This window comes from Phycodurus eques, chromosome 9, assembly GCF_024500275.1.
Source record: "Phycodurus eques isolate BA_2022a chromosome 9, UOR_Pequ_1.1, whole genome shotgun sequence".
NCBI classification, from domain to species: domain Eukaryota; kingdom Metazoa; phylum Chordata; class Actinopteri; order Syngnathiformes; family Syngnathidae; genus Phycodurus; species Phycodurus eques.
In genome coordinates this window covers 22,248,180-22,264,086 of record NC_084533.1, presented here as the reverse complement: position 1 = coordinate 22,264,086, position 15,907 = coordinate 22,248,180, and the positions used below count along the sequence as shown (strand labels likewise).

General features: G+C 39.1%; 1 protein-coding gene across 1 annotated transcript in view; it reads left to right on the top strand.

Annotated features, from left to right (window-relative positions):
* The first annotated feature begins 620 nt into the window (after positions 1-620).
* dlg3 (discs, large homolog 3 (Drosophila)) overlaps positions 621-15,907 on the top strand; it is a 132,905-nt gene continuing 117,618 nt past the window's right edge. The window contains exons 1-3 of the mRNA XM_061686314.1: positions 621-865; positions 2,667-2,798; positions 10,378-10,469. Coding sequence (XP_061542298.1) covers positions 850-865; positions 2,667-2,798; positions 10,378-10,469 — 240 coding nt within the window. The 5' untranslated portion in view covers positions 621-849. The remainder of the gene's footprint in view (positions 866-2,666; positions 2,799-10,377; positions 10,470-15,907) is intronic.

Below are 15,907 nucleotides of genomic sequence, written 5' to 3'. Positions count from 1 at the left end.
AATTTTGACAAATTTTAATAAAAGCTTTTCACGGGAAAATGCGCCAAAGAAATTAACCAAGGAACCAAATAAAATATTTAATAAGTGAGTAATGTAATCTAATCTAAACTAACGTATTATAATATAAAACAATACAGTATGACCCAGTGTAACAAAAAAGGGAACAGATTAATTAAATCATTTACAAAAATATGCTAAAGTAAATCCAAACATAACACACAATTAAAAATGCCCAGTATTTCAGCAGGTTAGTCATGCCATGCCATTGCATTTCACCATCTCGCCTCTAGAGGGCGCCAAAGTCAGCTACCAGTTCAACTCCAGCATTGATGAGGATTGCGGTAGGGAGCGAAAAAGAAAAGCCAACATTGGATCAAAAAAAGGGGGAGGAAAAATCAACCAAAACAGCGGCAGTGTTGCAGCAGCATGCCGTAAAAACAGACCTCCTTTGGGGCCTGCCGACGACGACGTGTCGGCTCCAGTTGAAGGTGTGGACCCGCCAGAACCAGGACAGAAATCCTCTTCCCACGGAGGGGCGGCCATGACGCCGAGGAGGAAGAGGAGGGAGGAAGCGGACGAGGAGGGGGGAGGAGGAGGAGGAACGCTACCACACAGCAACTCCCAGGCTGTCTAGTTGGACACAAACTTCGGCAGAAAGTTGACATGAGCTAAAATCCTCTCACACGTTGGGAGTGAGAGGACGTCTAAGACCAAGTGAGTCGGGAAAAAGAAAGCTCTTTTGTCACTTGCTTGCTTTCAGCTAGCGACCGTTACTGACTCCTTTTCGGGAAAAAATAAAAATAATTTGCCCACCTTTGACACGCGGGGATTCATGAAGTTGGAGTCGGCATGGTACACAAATACGGTAAGTTTCGGTCAACAAGTGTTTTGTTTGTTTGTTTGTTTGTTTGTTTGTTTGTTTGTTGGTCGTCTCGTCCAAACTCCAGAAAACGTTTTACAGACAGGATGGTAGTGGTGGTGCGTTCTAGGTGTGCTCGGTGAGAATACACCAGGTGGAGACAAAAAATGTGGAATCTGCGGATTGAGTTCACAGTCACTGATTTCTACAAACTGATGTGTACTGGGTACTGGAATGGCGATTTTTGTTGACGAGAATCTAGATTCCAAATATGAATATTATAAAATACGAAATTCTATACACAATACATGCATACCTACTATTCAGCCGCATTTAAATAAAATAGAAGAGTGTAGAAAAATGATCAATTAAAAACTTTTCACAAGATTTTGTGCCCAAAAACAATTAACAGGAGAACCAATTGAAATAAATAAAAGCTATAAACATAATAAATACACAATGAAATAGTGTAGATTGCTACTCGTACTGTATACTGTAACTATAATGTTCTAGCTGTGTACCAGCATGATACAGGCGTTACCTTTTTGTGGGGGACAATTTAAATAATGAATACAAATATGTTAGCATACAGCTGAGCCTGAATAAATTAGAACTTTAAAAAGTTTTTCTGACATTTGTTGGGGGGTTGCTGATGAACGTGCGGCCTGGTAACAGTTGGCCCACGGCCCGGTGGTTGGGGGACCCTGCTCTGGTGGTCGTGATCGTATATTCAGGTGTGGCAGTGTAGTGGTGGGGTTCACAGTCACTCATTTTAACAAGCAGATGTGTACTGGAGGCAGAACAGTGGACGACTGGTTAGCACATCTGCCTCACCGTTCTGAGGAACCAGGTTCAAATCTGCCCTCGCCTGTGTGGACTTTGCATCTTCTCCCCGTACTTGTGTGGGTTTTCACCGAGTACTCCGATTTCCTCCCACATTCCAAAAGCATGCATGTTAGGTTAATTGAAGACTCTAAGATGCCCGTAGGTGTGAATGGTTGTTTGTTTGTATGTGTCCTGCAATTGGCTGCCGACCAATTCAGGGTGTACCCCACCGCTCGCCCACAGTCGGCCGGGATAGGCTCTGGCACACCCCCGACCCTAGTGAGGAGAAGCGGTTCGGAAAAAGAATGAAGGTGTACACCAACGCTTTAACTTTCTGTGTTAGAGAATTTCTTTTCCAAATATGAGTACGTTAATATACAGGTACATCACAGTAACTAACAATATTGTAGAAACATTAATGAATAAATCCAAGCTCTTCATAGGAATTTGCACCCAAAAAAAAGAACAGAAGAACCAAATAAAATATTTTTTAAAAGGATTTACCTCAGTTTGTGCCAATTAAAAGCTGTGATATAATTGTGGCATCTCAGAAATCTGACAACCCTGCATGAGTAAAATTCTTTTAAAAAAATATTATATTGACTCTTTTTTTTTTTAGAGAATAAAGGCATATTTTCAGATAAAAGGTGTCATATAATGAGAATAAAGTTTTATTTTTTAAACTCACTTATTAAACTCTTGTCTTTTTTCCCTTATTAAACCTCGACTTTAATATTTCAAATTTATCTTGGAGAAATATGACTTTATTTAAGATGACTTTTTTTTTTTTTTTTTTAAAAAGCTACTTTTTAAATCCTGCTGCATTTGGGGTACACATGGAAGTTATGTTTGATTGGCGTCAGCATTACGGCGTCAGCATTATTGTTGTTGGTAAAAAAAAAAAAAAAATAAATAAAAATTCCCCTGGAACCAACAAGTTTGAAAAACCCTGATGTAACTAACTTTTGTTTTGCTGATTTAGACACTAAGCGAGCAGCGGGTCTGCTCAAACGCTATCAGGCCAGCCTGACCAGTCCAGACGATCAGGCCCTCAAGACCAGCGTGGGCAAAGTGTCTGCCATCCTGGGCAGCCAACTCTTCCAAGCTCTTCTTGGTAAGCAGAAGGAAAAAAAACCCACACATTTACAGTAAACACACTGCTATAAGAGCAACAAGCGCGACACCAGTGTTTCCCGACAAAAGAGAATTAAACACATATATTTAAACACCAAAATGTTCAGAAGACATATAATAAAGTCCGCTATCTCACAGCCAACATATAATGGGAAACACTGTCAATGGAAATTCACATAGATGTTACAACTGCTACTTTAACACTCAGAGCATCGCCACTCACACACAGAGCATACAACAAAACTCACAAGACACTATATCACGGGTTTCCACCTATCTCGGGTGGGTCTGGAACGTGTCCCCCATGAGAAACAGGGGTTCACTATAATGTGAGGGCATGCATTCTTGTTGTGGGCAGTTACAGGATGTCGATGGGGCTTACATAAAGTTAGTCTGCAGTATGTCTTAACGGTTATGAAAGAGACCATTTACTAGACTGCAAAATGCAAAGCCTATGTGTATACCCCTTGTACAACATGCTCACATTGAAATGAAAGCCAATAAAGACAATCCGTCTGTTAGAAAACAAGATCAAACGTCTCATGTCGCAGTTCTTTTTTTTTTTAAATAATTTTTTTAATTTTTATTTATTTATTTTTTTTACTTCCTGGACTGGGTAGTGGACAACACTGTTGACTCACCAACTTCCAGAAAGCAATAGTCATCCTTTTGAATAAATGTGACTAATCCCTCAATGCTAATATATGTATGTAAGATTTATACAGAAGACTTACTCAATATCAGGGGTATCTAAACATTTTGCAAGGACCACTTTGAAATTCTTCCTTTAATTTACTACATCACATCTTTTTGTTAAAGGTGATAAGGCAAATTGTTAAGAAGCAGAATCACTACATCTCTATACTCGGAACAAAACCAGAAACAATCTGGTATAAACCGACAATCTGTAATAAAAAATTGGTGTGATGGTGGTTAGCCAGGAGGAAAGCATGCGTTAAAGACAGAGAATGTCCAACGATTGGGATTATTTCGTACTTAACGAGTAAGATAAAGTGTGTACCACAACAGAACACAGCACTCTGTTTTTTTTTTTTTTTTTTTTTTTTTCTGTCGGAGATTGTCCAAATGTAATTTTTTCGAGTATTTAAGGTTGCTGACTCCTGATCTAGCCTAAAAAGTCATGTTTTCATTTTACTTTTGAAAATGTCCATTCTCTCAGTTTGGACACCCTGGCCAAAAAATTTGACTTTGACAAAAACTGCTCTTCATTGTGCTCCATGAATGAACATCAAGTTCATAGTGGTTCGCATTTCTGACTCACAATTGAGAGGTTCTGGATCTGAAAATTAAAATATAGGAATTAAAATAAATAATTCATAATTAAAAGCAGTGATATGGAGATGAGATAAGTACCAAAGCTGTTATCGTCGCGCGCCCCCGAAAATGTTAGTAATATCAGTAGTTCAGATTCATCCATCCATTTTCAACACCGACTATCCTGGTTAGGGTCACGGGGCGCTGGAGCCTATCCCAGCTGACTTTGGGCGAAAGGCGGACTACACCCTGAACTGGTCGCCAGTCAGGCGCAGGGCACATATTGACACGGACAACCATTTGCACTCACATTCACACCGTCACTGAGTGGGAACAGATCCCACGTTGCCCGGATCAAAGTGAGGCGACTGTACCACTACACCATCAGTGACTTCATAGTTCAGATTGTAAATATTTTTTAAAATTTTATCCCAAAACACTTTAATACTATTTTACAGACTTAAAAATAATTTTGATAAATAAAATCACCAGAAGTGTGCGTGTACACACGCATATGCGATGAAAACTCTTGAAACACTTGACTAAACTGAGCTCCTCCCCGAAGTACACAGCTTGCCTCTCACGAGAGATGTATCGCGTCAACATTCTTCCTTGACATCAATGTACAAGCTTCGTATTACACAGGGCTTTGGTACCCTCTTGTGGCATCTTAGGGCATAATATATGTTGCGGTTGTCTGCAACCGCGCAGTTGTGACACTTGTATTTGTAGTCTGCACTGTTTCTTTTTTTCATTATGCTTCAAGCAACTGATATTTTAAGACAAATGGTGCAGCAACGTATGAAGACAGACAATATAACAATAGTCACAGGGATCTTTTTTTATTCTCTGCGAAAAACGACGAATATTACTACAGATTACTGAGTCACTTACAGTAGTTGAGGGACACTTTGTTTCGTTTGTCTGCATTACTGTATTATATTGGCCCTGTGGCCAAGTCGCACACACCAGAAGTAGCTGCAATGAATTAACCTTGATGCACAAACTGTTTAATTATTTTCATTTTACTTAATGTTGTTATTACTAAATGTTATGTAAAATACAAGATTATAGAGTGCTATAACACATAAGATTAACACATGATCTAATCAATTGTCCAGGTGTACCCAATGAAGTGTTCAGTGAGTGTAAACACCGCTTTAAACAAATATAATAAATAAATAAATTACAGTAGAAAGTAAATTTTTGTATCTTAAACCTTGACTTCCTGCATTTTATTTGACACATAATAGGTATTTTCATGAGGTGGAACTTGTCGAATAGAAGTCATTGAGATGCAGCAACGATTCAGTTTCCCATCAAGGATTCCAAACATTCTTTACAAAGACTGTTCCGTGAGAGAGAAGCCTGAGGCAGACAGATTATTTAAAAAAAAAAAAAAAAAACTGCTTTTGGGCAGCCATGCCAATGTCAAGGCTCTGGCTTTGGCATCTTCAGGTCACCCGGTTCTGTAAGAGGACATAGTGGCAGCGTCTTCTCTTGACTTGCTTGGCTTCACCGATCTCGGGCCTTTTCTTGGACATCTGGTTTGCATCACAGAGTATAAACATTACTCACCCGTCTTCTCTGCTACTTTCCTTCACATGCTCAGGGCGATGTGGGGTGACTGTGTTTGAACTGCTTCCTGTTGCTTTTGGCGCCAACTGCTAGCAGGCTGGGTTAGGTTTATCAACACTTTTTAAAGTTTTTATTATTATTAGAGTGGAGTACATATTCGTGATTCACTATTCATGTATTCACCTATTTGCATTTTTTTTCTGTGGAAGCTATGCCACCAAAGCTCTTTCTAAATAGGAATTGGTATCAAGGAATTGTGTTCGAGTGATACATCTCGACTAAGAGCTTTGTATGTTGGGAAGGAGCTACTGCAAGTTTAGCCCGTGTTGTCAGTAGAGGGTACACATGTGGTCGTTGCTGCATGTTCATGTACACGCACACTTCCGGAACATTTTTTCCAAAATTAAATGATCTATAAGCCATTTATTTTTTTAGTATAATGTTGTAAAATGAGGTTGAAATGATATGAAACTGTTTTGGGATCATAGCTTGCAGTATATTTATTGTTTAAACTATTAATATAAACAATATTTATAGATTTCGGGGTGTTTGGGGTTTCTGTAGGCCTCAGCCTCAATCTCTATATTAGTTTAATTTAGATTTTTATTTGTATTGTCAATGTTTAAATATTTATATATTTATTATTTAAACTATTATTGTACTGTACTGTAATTATAAACAATTTAGCGGGGGTCCACTACTTCCATTGTTTTGCTATTTGTGGCAGGGCTGTTATCTCGTTATTATTGTATTTTTATTTATTTTTAATTAGAAATTTTATTACTTTGATTTGTCATTATTAAACTTTGATGTTTTTATTTCTTCCCAACTATTCTGTATTAAATGTTGATAACCTTTCTTTGGTATTGTTATTTTTATTTGTCTTTTTTTTTTTTTTTTTTTTTTTTTTAAATCTTTTGTATTTTATAAATGTATTTCAAATTTGAGTTTTGTTTTTTTTCAAGCTGTGAAACAAGGCATGAAAATATGTGGGAGGCACTACTTGTCCACTTCTTGCATGGTTGCACTGTCAGGAACAAAAGCTGCCTTAACCGAGCATTCACTCTTTTGTTCCAGTAAAAGTGGGAAAGGGGGGAATAACGCTTGGTTTGGGTGGGGGATCCCCACGTTAAATTACTCAGGACCTTAAACGGCCCAGGGAATATTTTATTGTGGGTTGCCTGGTTTATATTCGTGACCTAATTTTTCATTAAATGTTACACTCCAATAAGCATTGTACAAAGGACTGGGGCCACATTCTTGTTTGTGTGACTCCCCCAAACCAGCAAAAGAGAAAAGTTCATTCCAACTGAATAGCGACATGACAACAAGAGAAGGCCCAGTAGATACATATACCCTAATCCTGTTTGTACCTCTCAATGACTGTGTGACCAGAACGTGTCATCAGTCCTTGCCCTAACATCAAAAAGGTCTTCTGGCTAAGATGATGTTATTTCCCTCCATGGGAAGGAATGCATGTGGTCTGTTAGGGTTGGAAGGCTTCCCATTTATTTTCGAAAGTCTGTACCACTTGTGAACTTTGAAGTCTGATGTCTGAAAACAGACGGCGAGAATCAGAGGTGGGAAAAGTACTCATAGTCTGTACTTAACAAACTAAGGAGTAGAAAGTACAGATATCTGTTTTGGATCGCAAATGTAGGGCGTAAAAGTAAAAAGGCACCTGAAAAAGAAATACTCAAGTACAGATTAAGTTGGGAACAGATTTGATGGTGCAAAGACAGGCGTTAGTTGCATCGAAAAGAGGAAACTCAGGTGCAAATATCATTCCACATTCCACAACATTCGGTACACCTGTACAAGTTGGACCTGAATCAAACATTCTGCCTTTACAAAGATCACTACACTAATTCTAGAAGCTTCTGAGCTTCTGAATGTACAATGGTGCCTTGAGATACGAGGGACCTGACTTTTTACTCGAGAGATACTTTTAGACTTGGACGACTACGCGCTGTGGTGGTGGCAGTAAACTCAACTCACTTCACAACTAGCATCCGTTTGGCAGATAGTGATCAATTCTTCTTCTTCTTCTTCTTCCAAAAAAAGCTTCAAGCTGTTTATTGCTACTCCTAGTTGAAGTTTAATGTAAAACTAATCATAAAATAAAGAACTGAGTATTTAAAACAACCATATACATTTGCCTTAGTAAAGTGTATTTTGCTTAATGCTAACAAACAATGAAAAATGCCATAAACGGGTTAACTAATAGCAACAGTGTCATGGTGTTATAACTATTATTACTGTAGCCTACTAAGGAGCTGTGACCATCTTAATTAAATTTTCATTAATTCCAGTGGGAAATATGATTTGAAACTATTTTGCGTTACAAGTGTGGTCACGGAACAAATAAAATTTGTATTTCAAGACACCACTATGCCTCGTAAGGCAGATACCTATAATTCCCAGGTTGACTTTGGATGTGGTATCAGAAGCATCTTTTACAATGCCTGTAAAAGGGAGCTTCTGATACGCAGAATGATCAAAGCCCATTGGCCCGTTGAACTTTTGGAAAAGGTTGACGTGGTCTCCCGCTAACCTCTTTATGTCAGTGCCGTAACAGCTCCCGTGTGTGACATCAGCAAAATTGTCAAAGTGCATTCATATCAAAGGGCTGCCACTCACCAGGGCAGCCGGGGTGTTCATTGAGCCAAGAGCTGATGTGCGCTAAGCTTGGCCGCTGTAAAAAAAAATAAAATAAAAATAAAACAAAAAAAAGTCTTGGAAAAACAACACTCTTAATAACGATTGACGATGCATTTGTTTTTATTACCTCCACCAAGGAGGTTTGTATATGAGTCAGCCGGGAGAAAAAACACTTTTTCAGAAAACTTAAGTTGAGTTTTTAGATTTTACATTTTACTGCAGCTCTAGATAACCAGGGAACCCCCTCCATTGGTGGGTAATGGGGACTGAGCCCTGCTATGAGTAGCGAAAATCCGCGATTGACACGCACCCAAAAAGGTTTGTAAATGCCTGTAGATGCCACAAGATGGCAGCAAAGCACTACTTTTGGCAATGGCCTGATTAAATGAAGCTCCTTCCCTCGCTTCAACATAGTTGTTTGGCACCAAGATGCCACAAGATGGCATCAAAGCAATATTTTTGTATTGGACACGGCTTTGGACCAGCTACAAAAAAAGCGGATTTTATTAGCTAATAAAAGAGGATAGGTTCCCCACATAAATCCGCTATTAGTCAAATTCACGAATGTTGAACCGTGAATGTATGAGGGTTTCACTGTAGTTTAAAAAAACAAAAGTTTTTGTTTTTTTTAACATTTTAATCTTCACGTCAATAATACATTGTTGTTTTATGGCCAGTGTCTTTACATCATATCTGCAAGTGGCTACATTTTAAGTCAAGCACTGTTGGTGAAAAAAAGATTGCGGGTGGCAAAGTTTGTGAAAAAATTTTTTAAGGTAATATTTGTGTTTCCTATCGAGGTGTCTTCATTTTCATCTACATTTTAGTTTAGTTAGTCTGTCCTAAGATAAAAAACACAAAGCCACGAACCTACTGTATTATTATGTCACATCCCAAAATGCTAGCTGCTCAAGTGAAGTTGCACAACAGGCTCTTTATGCGTTTTAATTTATGCCTTATATGTTTTTATACTTACAAGAAATGCTAAGAAGAAAAAATGGTAAGTTTCAACATACAATTATTTACCTTTTCTTACTCACTGAAAATATTTCTGGACGAGAAAATAGTTTGCTGCTCAATGTGAATTTAAAAAATAAAACAGTTGAATATTTAAAAAAGAAAAACAATTTGTCATTCCTTTTTAAGTGAAATGGCTTATTTTTTTTCTTGTGTATTCATAACGTCTTTCACCAAGCAAAAATATAATTTATCCGACTACTCGATTAAAAGCTTTAGTAGGATACTCGAACACTAAAATATTTGATAGCTGCAGCCCAAATACATTTGACCACCTACCATGACACATACTCTCTTTATACCATACATATACTGTACATACTCTGTTCAAGTGTCAGTTGGTTAAACTTGTCCGACTTCCAATGTATTGGCATTTGTGTAATAATTGAATGAGAAGCCAAGATTCACCGCCTAATCTTTTATCGTTTACTCAAAAGCTGTGGTGATCTCAAATCCGAAGCGATACAATGCCATCGTCTACAGTAATTTGTTTGCCATGTCATTACGTTGTTTACATACCTGAATTCCACAAACAGGCTGGGTGATACCCTCTTCCACACGTACCCATTGAAAAACATACTTGACGAATATATACGTCGGTGGCAGTAAACGGTTGGATTCCAGTTGATGACGTGCACAGCAGTAAATGAGTTTATTTCAGTGGGGAAAATCAATTTGATACGAGTAAATTGAGTTACAAGCTTGGTCATGAACGAATTAAAGTTGTTAGTAAGGTACCACTATATGATGGCATGGTGTCAGTGATTCATTTTTTGCCAGGGTAATGTGGAAAGGACAGCTTAGTATTTCTGCATGAGTCATATCAATAAACAGGCAGATAAGAGCTCTCAATATTGTCGAGACACAATAGCGATGTAAAACCAACTCCCACTCGTGCACTCACAAATAATGACAGAGATGTCATATCTTGAATGACGCATGGACTCTTTCACGTCTCTTTTAGAAATTGTATTTGTAATGTTGGTATACTGTATGTATAATATAAAGGGTATTTTTCCCTTTTATAGATATTCAAGAGTGTTACGAGGTGACCTTGCAGCTGAATACACAACAAAGTGTGCTGAAAGAGGAAAAACAAAGTGAGAAGGAAGCGTGGGAGGTACGTTTCCCGCCACTCGGTACAGTTGTGAGCAAAATACGCTTAAATGTTTACATATGCTGTGACACGTGGTGCGATACTGTACCTGCGCCTCTTGCTCAGTGCTACGAAACGAGGCCGTGAGTTAAACAGAAAGGTGGAGTCAGAATGGGTCAAATCAAAAGCTAGGAGGGTCATTTTACTCGTCAGTGGGCTGTTCTTATGAAGTCAGCCAGTCCTTTCATTAAGACTGTATTTTTAGCTTGGTACACAAGTGCGCACAAACACACACACATACACACACACTCACACAAAGTCTTGTATTTAAAGGGGGAGACTACATGTTGGTCAGATAGTTGAAATAATTTGTCAGTATGTATCCATAATTGCACACAGTATTTTACAATCGAAAACAATCTCACGGCACACCACCAAATAAAAATGTTTAAAAAAGTATGGCTAGACTTTTATTACAGAGATGACTGGGCCTGAGTTCCTGTTGATGTACACAAATACCTTTAAACAAGATATAGTTAATCATAATAAAATCCCACAGCAGTACTTTAAAAGAAAAACTCTTAACAGGTATTTTATTAACAAAATTAAAAACCCCAAATTATTAAGATTATTATAAAATGAAAACAAAAGTGGAGGTTATTACCGTCTCTTATAAAATAAAAATACATTTAAAATATCACAGTGTGCCATTTCTTCTGTCAAAGTCTGCCATCACAGACAGCCAATCTGTTTGACAATCACGCTCTACTAGACAGCCAATCTCTCAGCCAATCACAATCTACAAACCACAGTCAGCTACACCTTCCTATTTAAGGCCATGCTGCTGATGCAATCAGTCTCAGAGTGTCGTACAATTATACATGCAAGACGATACAACAACAGTAACAGGAAACAGTGAGAGTTCGGTCTTATCTCGCTTGCCTGTTCCTGTCTCCATGGATGTAGGAGATTCTGCTACAAGGTAAGCAAGCTGTGGGTTTCTCTGTTTCTGCTCTCTGTGAATCGTGGATTAACACAACAGTGAAATCTGAGCATTTCCTGACCTGCTAACTGTGGATTGCGGAACATTGCATCCCTTTGGCCTAAGACCAAGCTATCTTCTAAGCCTGACCCTTCTCGACTGCGAAGTGACGGTATCCTGGTTGTGAATTGACCTGTCACAGTTGATCTGTGGTTCGGTGTTTTGCACTTGGGTCCTTCACCACACACGCCACGTATCACAAATGTTGTAAGCACGACATTTTCTCAAAAACAAAATACCATATATCTTTGGTTATTGCAAACACAAAATCCCATATATGTTTTGGTTATCACAAATGCAAAATACCATGTCTTCCAGACTTTTTGAACCTTTTTCGTTCATTGTCAAATTAATTGCTTTTTATAAATTCAATGAATAAGCTTTGGAAATAACACATTTGTTAATAAACAGCCAAATGTAACTACTCTGTTTAATACCTTAGATAGGCCCACCCCACAAATATCCATTTACCCCAAGTCAGTGCTTTGTAGATTATTAGTTTCAGGCCTGTTAATGAAGTTTGGGTGCGGGGAGGCCTAAAAACTCATGTCCTCTTCACTCAAAAGTGAGCATAAAAGAAAGAGCACATGCATAAGTCAATCAATACTCACAAGCATGCAGCAGCAAATCGTTCACTCGGCGCATAACTGCACCTCAAACAGCAGCGAACAGCATTTCAGAGAAAAACAGCAGGGTCCATCCTCATCTTGAATAGCTTACAAACAAGTCAATTATGAGGACCTTGGGTAGTGGACTTTGCCGATTATCACTCCATTTGCTCACACCACGATCACTTCTGTGACCCTGAAGTTCTTCTCACGCCGCCATATTAAGGAATGTCTCAGTGGACCATATTTACAGCAACACGTCACGCATTTCTAGTGGAAAGATTAGCCAGGGTACCAGTTTCTGCTGTCCGTCTGTTTCAAGCTACTGAAACGCCATTTGAGGGAAAAATAACCTTCATTCTTTCAATGTGTGCTTGTGTGGGGTTGTGTAATAGTAATGTACTGTGACATTCTAAGGTCGAAATTTCATCAAAAGGTTTTATTTTTTAAAGATGAAGGGATTGCTCTTCAAGCCAACACTGCGGTATGCCGCCCATTTGTTCAGCGATTCAACTCGGCTTTTTTTCCCCAACACATTTAACAGTGACCCAATACTACAAAAGAGAGGGGAAGTTAACATTCGCTGAGACAATTTCACCATCGCAACAACAACAATCGGCGGCGGGCGAAGCGGCGTCTTCCTTTGCCTCTCCCTCCCCGCTTGGCGCTGCTTGGCTCCGGCCAGCTGAGCGAGCCGCTCCTGTCATGACGCTCCGGCCGGACTAACTTGATGTAATTCTACCAGACAGCGAGAATACTTTAAAGAGTTTGATGCTGTCATTGTGATCGCCATGCATTTGCCTGGCAACCGGAAGTTAGCGCGCAACCTCACTGCAAACACGGAAGTGGTGCGTGCGTCGAGGCCATTGGCTTAAACGGGTTAGCCTAAATTCAGGGACGTCTGATGTATCCTATGTGGAAGTCTTCTAGCTCCTCGATGGTGATGTATGAAAATGGGGTTGTACAAGCTGGATCGTAAACTGAGCAGGACTTTTTACATGGTTAATCTTCTGTGTTCGTCATTCCTTGATTATTCTAGTTTGAATATACTTAATTTGCTGAGTGTCTGATATATTTGGGGCAGTATTTAATACCAAAACTACTTAATTTCACTGGCGCATGGTTACTATGCCTAACCAACCACCTATTTCTAAGGTTTGTGTCGTAATTTGGCTGACATTTTGTCGGTTTGTTCTTGACTATTTTTGCATTCAACGTGATATTGCATTTCAGCACTTAATACATATTTACGAGTCACTCCAAATAGAGGAGTGAGGAGTGAGAGCTAGGAAGTTGTAATTAGAGAAATAAGATGAGCACTGTGTCTGTCTCTCACACTGACCTGATTAATATCACCTGTAACCTGTGCCACTTTGTCCCGCCCCTAACAGAAAGTAGGTATATGATTAACTATCACAATTTATGAGAACCAATGAAAATAAAGGAAGTGACATGAGATGGCATGAAATGTACAGTTTCATGGACAAAGGAAAAGAAGACAACCTTTTATCAATTGAACCTTTTAACTAAAAATCGAAGAAAAGAAGAATATAAATATTTTTTAACCTATCCTCTTTTATTTGCTGAAAAACTCAATTTGTTCTTTTCGTGCCATCTTGAGGCATATTAAAGCCAAAGAACTATGTTGAAATTATATTGAGGAGCTACATTTAGACAATGTAGTGCTTTGCCATTGTTTTCGGCATATTGATGCCAAGGAACTATGTTGAAATGAATTCAAGAGTTTTATTTACACATTTAATGCTTTTGCACCATCTTGTGTCATCTTGGTGCCAATGAATTATATGGAAGTCAATGAAGTAGTGCTTTGCCGTCATCTTGTGGGAACTTTGTGCCAAAAATTTCTGTTGACGTCAATTGAGGAGTTTCATTTAGATCAATGTAGTGCTTTGCCACCATCTTGTAGCATCCGTAGGCAATTATCAACCTTTTTATGGGGGCGTCAGTTACTTGCGGGTTTTTTGCTATTCACGGCAGAGCTCCATCTCACTTGCGACCCATTGAGCACAAGTGCAATAGAAATTGGATGGATGCATGGTTAGTTGTTTGTCTAAATGTGCCCTGTGATTGGCTGGTGACCAGTCCAAGGTGTTCCCCTGCTTCTCTTGCCCAAAGTCAGCTGGGAAGCCTAATAAAGAAAACTGATGGATGGGTGTGTCATCCAAACAGGAAGCAGGTATGAATTGAATTTTAAGGCCTCTGCACTGGCTTGTATAAGGATGAAGCGTCACACAGAACATTGCAGTTCTGTACAAATCAGGCTTTTATGTTGATCATGTAAAGGTGAAAGTTGAGTGGCGTGTAGACCAGAAATCAAACTTCTAACATAATTCCTCCATGCATCACCTCCCTGCCTGTCTCCCTCCCTCAAGTCAATTACATAATGGCCATGTGTTATTTGACTTTCATGTGCTAAGTCTCAGATGGATTATGCTCTGTGTTGTTGTTGTTTTTTTATTCCAAACTGACTTGCATGCTTGTGTTGCTTTGTGGTCTCTTTAATAAAATACAGTGGTACCTTGACTTAGGAGTGAGTGTGTAGCGATCTGCACACACTACAGAGAAGAGTAATTCACAAGCCTGCCAAATTTAAATGAATAATAATAAACGACTGAATGAATAAATAATATAAAATCAAGAAAAATTTACCCCTCCTCCAGGCTTTTGGTTGCTGTGGGTGTGTCTGCTGAATGTGCTTAAAGCACACTCCACTCATTTTCCAGCTGTCAATCAAATAGTTTCATACAGTATGTGCTCAGATGTCTGTAGTCAGCTACAGGCATATGTGCCGCTGTTTTTAATAAACAGTTAATGTTCCATGATGTCTGTTATGTAGGGACCCATACACAACAACACAGAGTGAGGCGCTGACATATTACGACCCCGCTGCCAGTCAAGTGAGCTCGCAAACTCGTTAGCAAGCGGGCTAGCGAACTTAATACACACTTAAATTTCCCCGAAGTTTCTCTGCTGTGTGAATCTACACGCGGCACATTGAGCGAGGCTGTGGAGTATTGGACGGACCCAATGGTGGTTCACCGGTCTGCGAGCCTGCTAGCAGCTATTAGCAGTGGAGCTGTCCAATTCGCCATTGCCTCGCTACATGTGCTGCGTGTGGCATAACACTTGTGGGAAGATGCATTTTTCCGTGTTATAGGCGTAGCTAACTGCACACTGTAATGGTAGAAATGGGCCAAGTTAAATCACCAAGGAGCTGGCAATTGCGCTGAACAGCCACTGGTGAGATGACGGCGCTCGGTACCTAATAGTAGGGAAGGGCCGACTCATAACGGAAAGCCCAAGTGCGTACTTGGATTTATTTTTAACCCCACCCAAAAAATCTGGACAACTGAAATGGTGAAAGAGTTTAACACTATATTTCCAAAATCTAGTGTTACTTGTTCTCAGTATTATCACATTTTCAGCACTTACCTTCAAACATATTTAATGTATTTAGAAACACAGAACAGGATCTTTAATACATTTAACAACTAGTATCTTTTTGTCATGTGATTAGACAAATATTGTGTGTGAAGTGCCCCACTTAATTTATGTGGCACAGTTGTGTGCTGTTATATTTCATTTTCTATAGGATTAATGTTTTGGGGGGGACTGGAACAGATTAGTGACATTTCAATGGGGTAAACTGATTTGACATAATGAGTAATTTGAGTTACAAAGCCTGGTCACGGAAATAATTAAACTCTAAAGTCGAGGTACCACTGTAGCCAATCTGCGGCTGTGTGTGCGGCACATTTCCTCTGCGTCAGTCATCTGCTTAAGATTGGGAC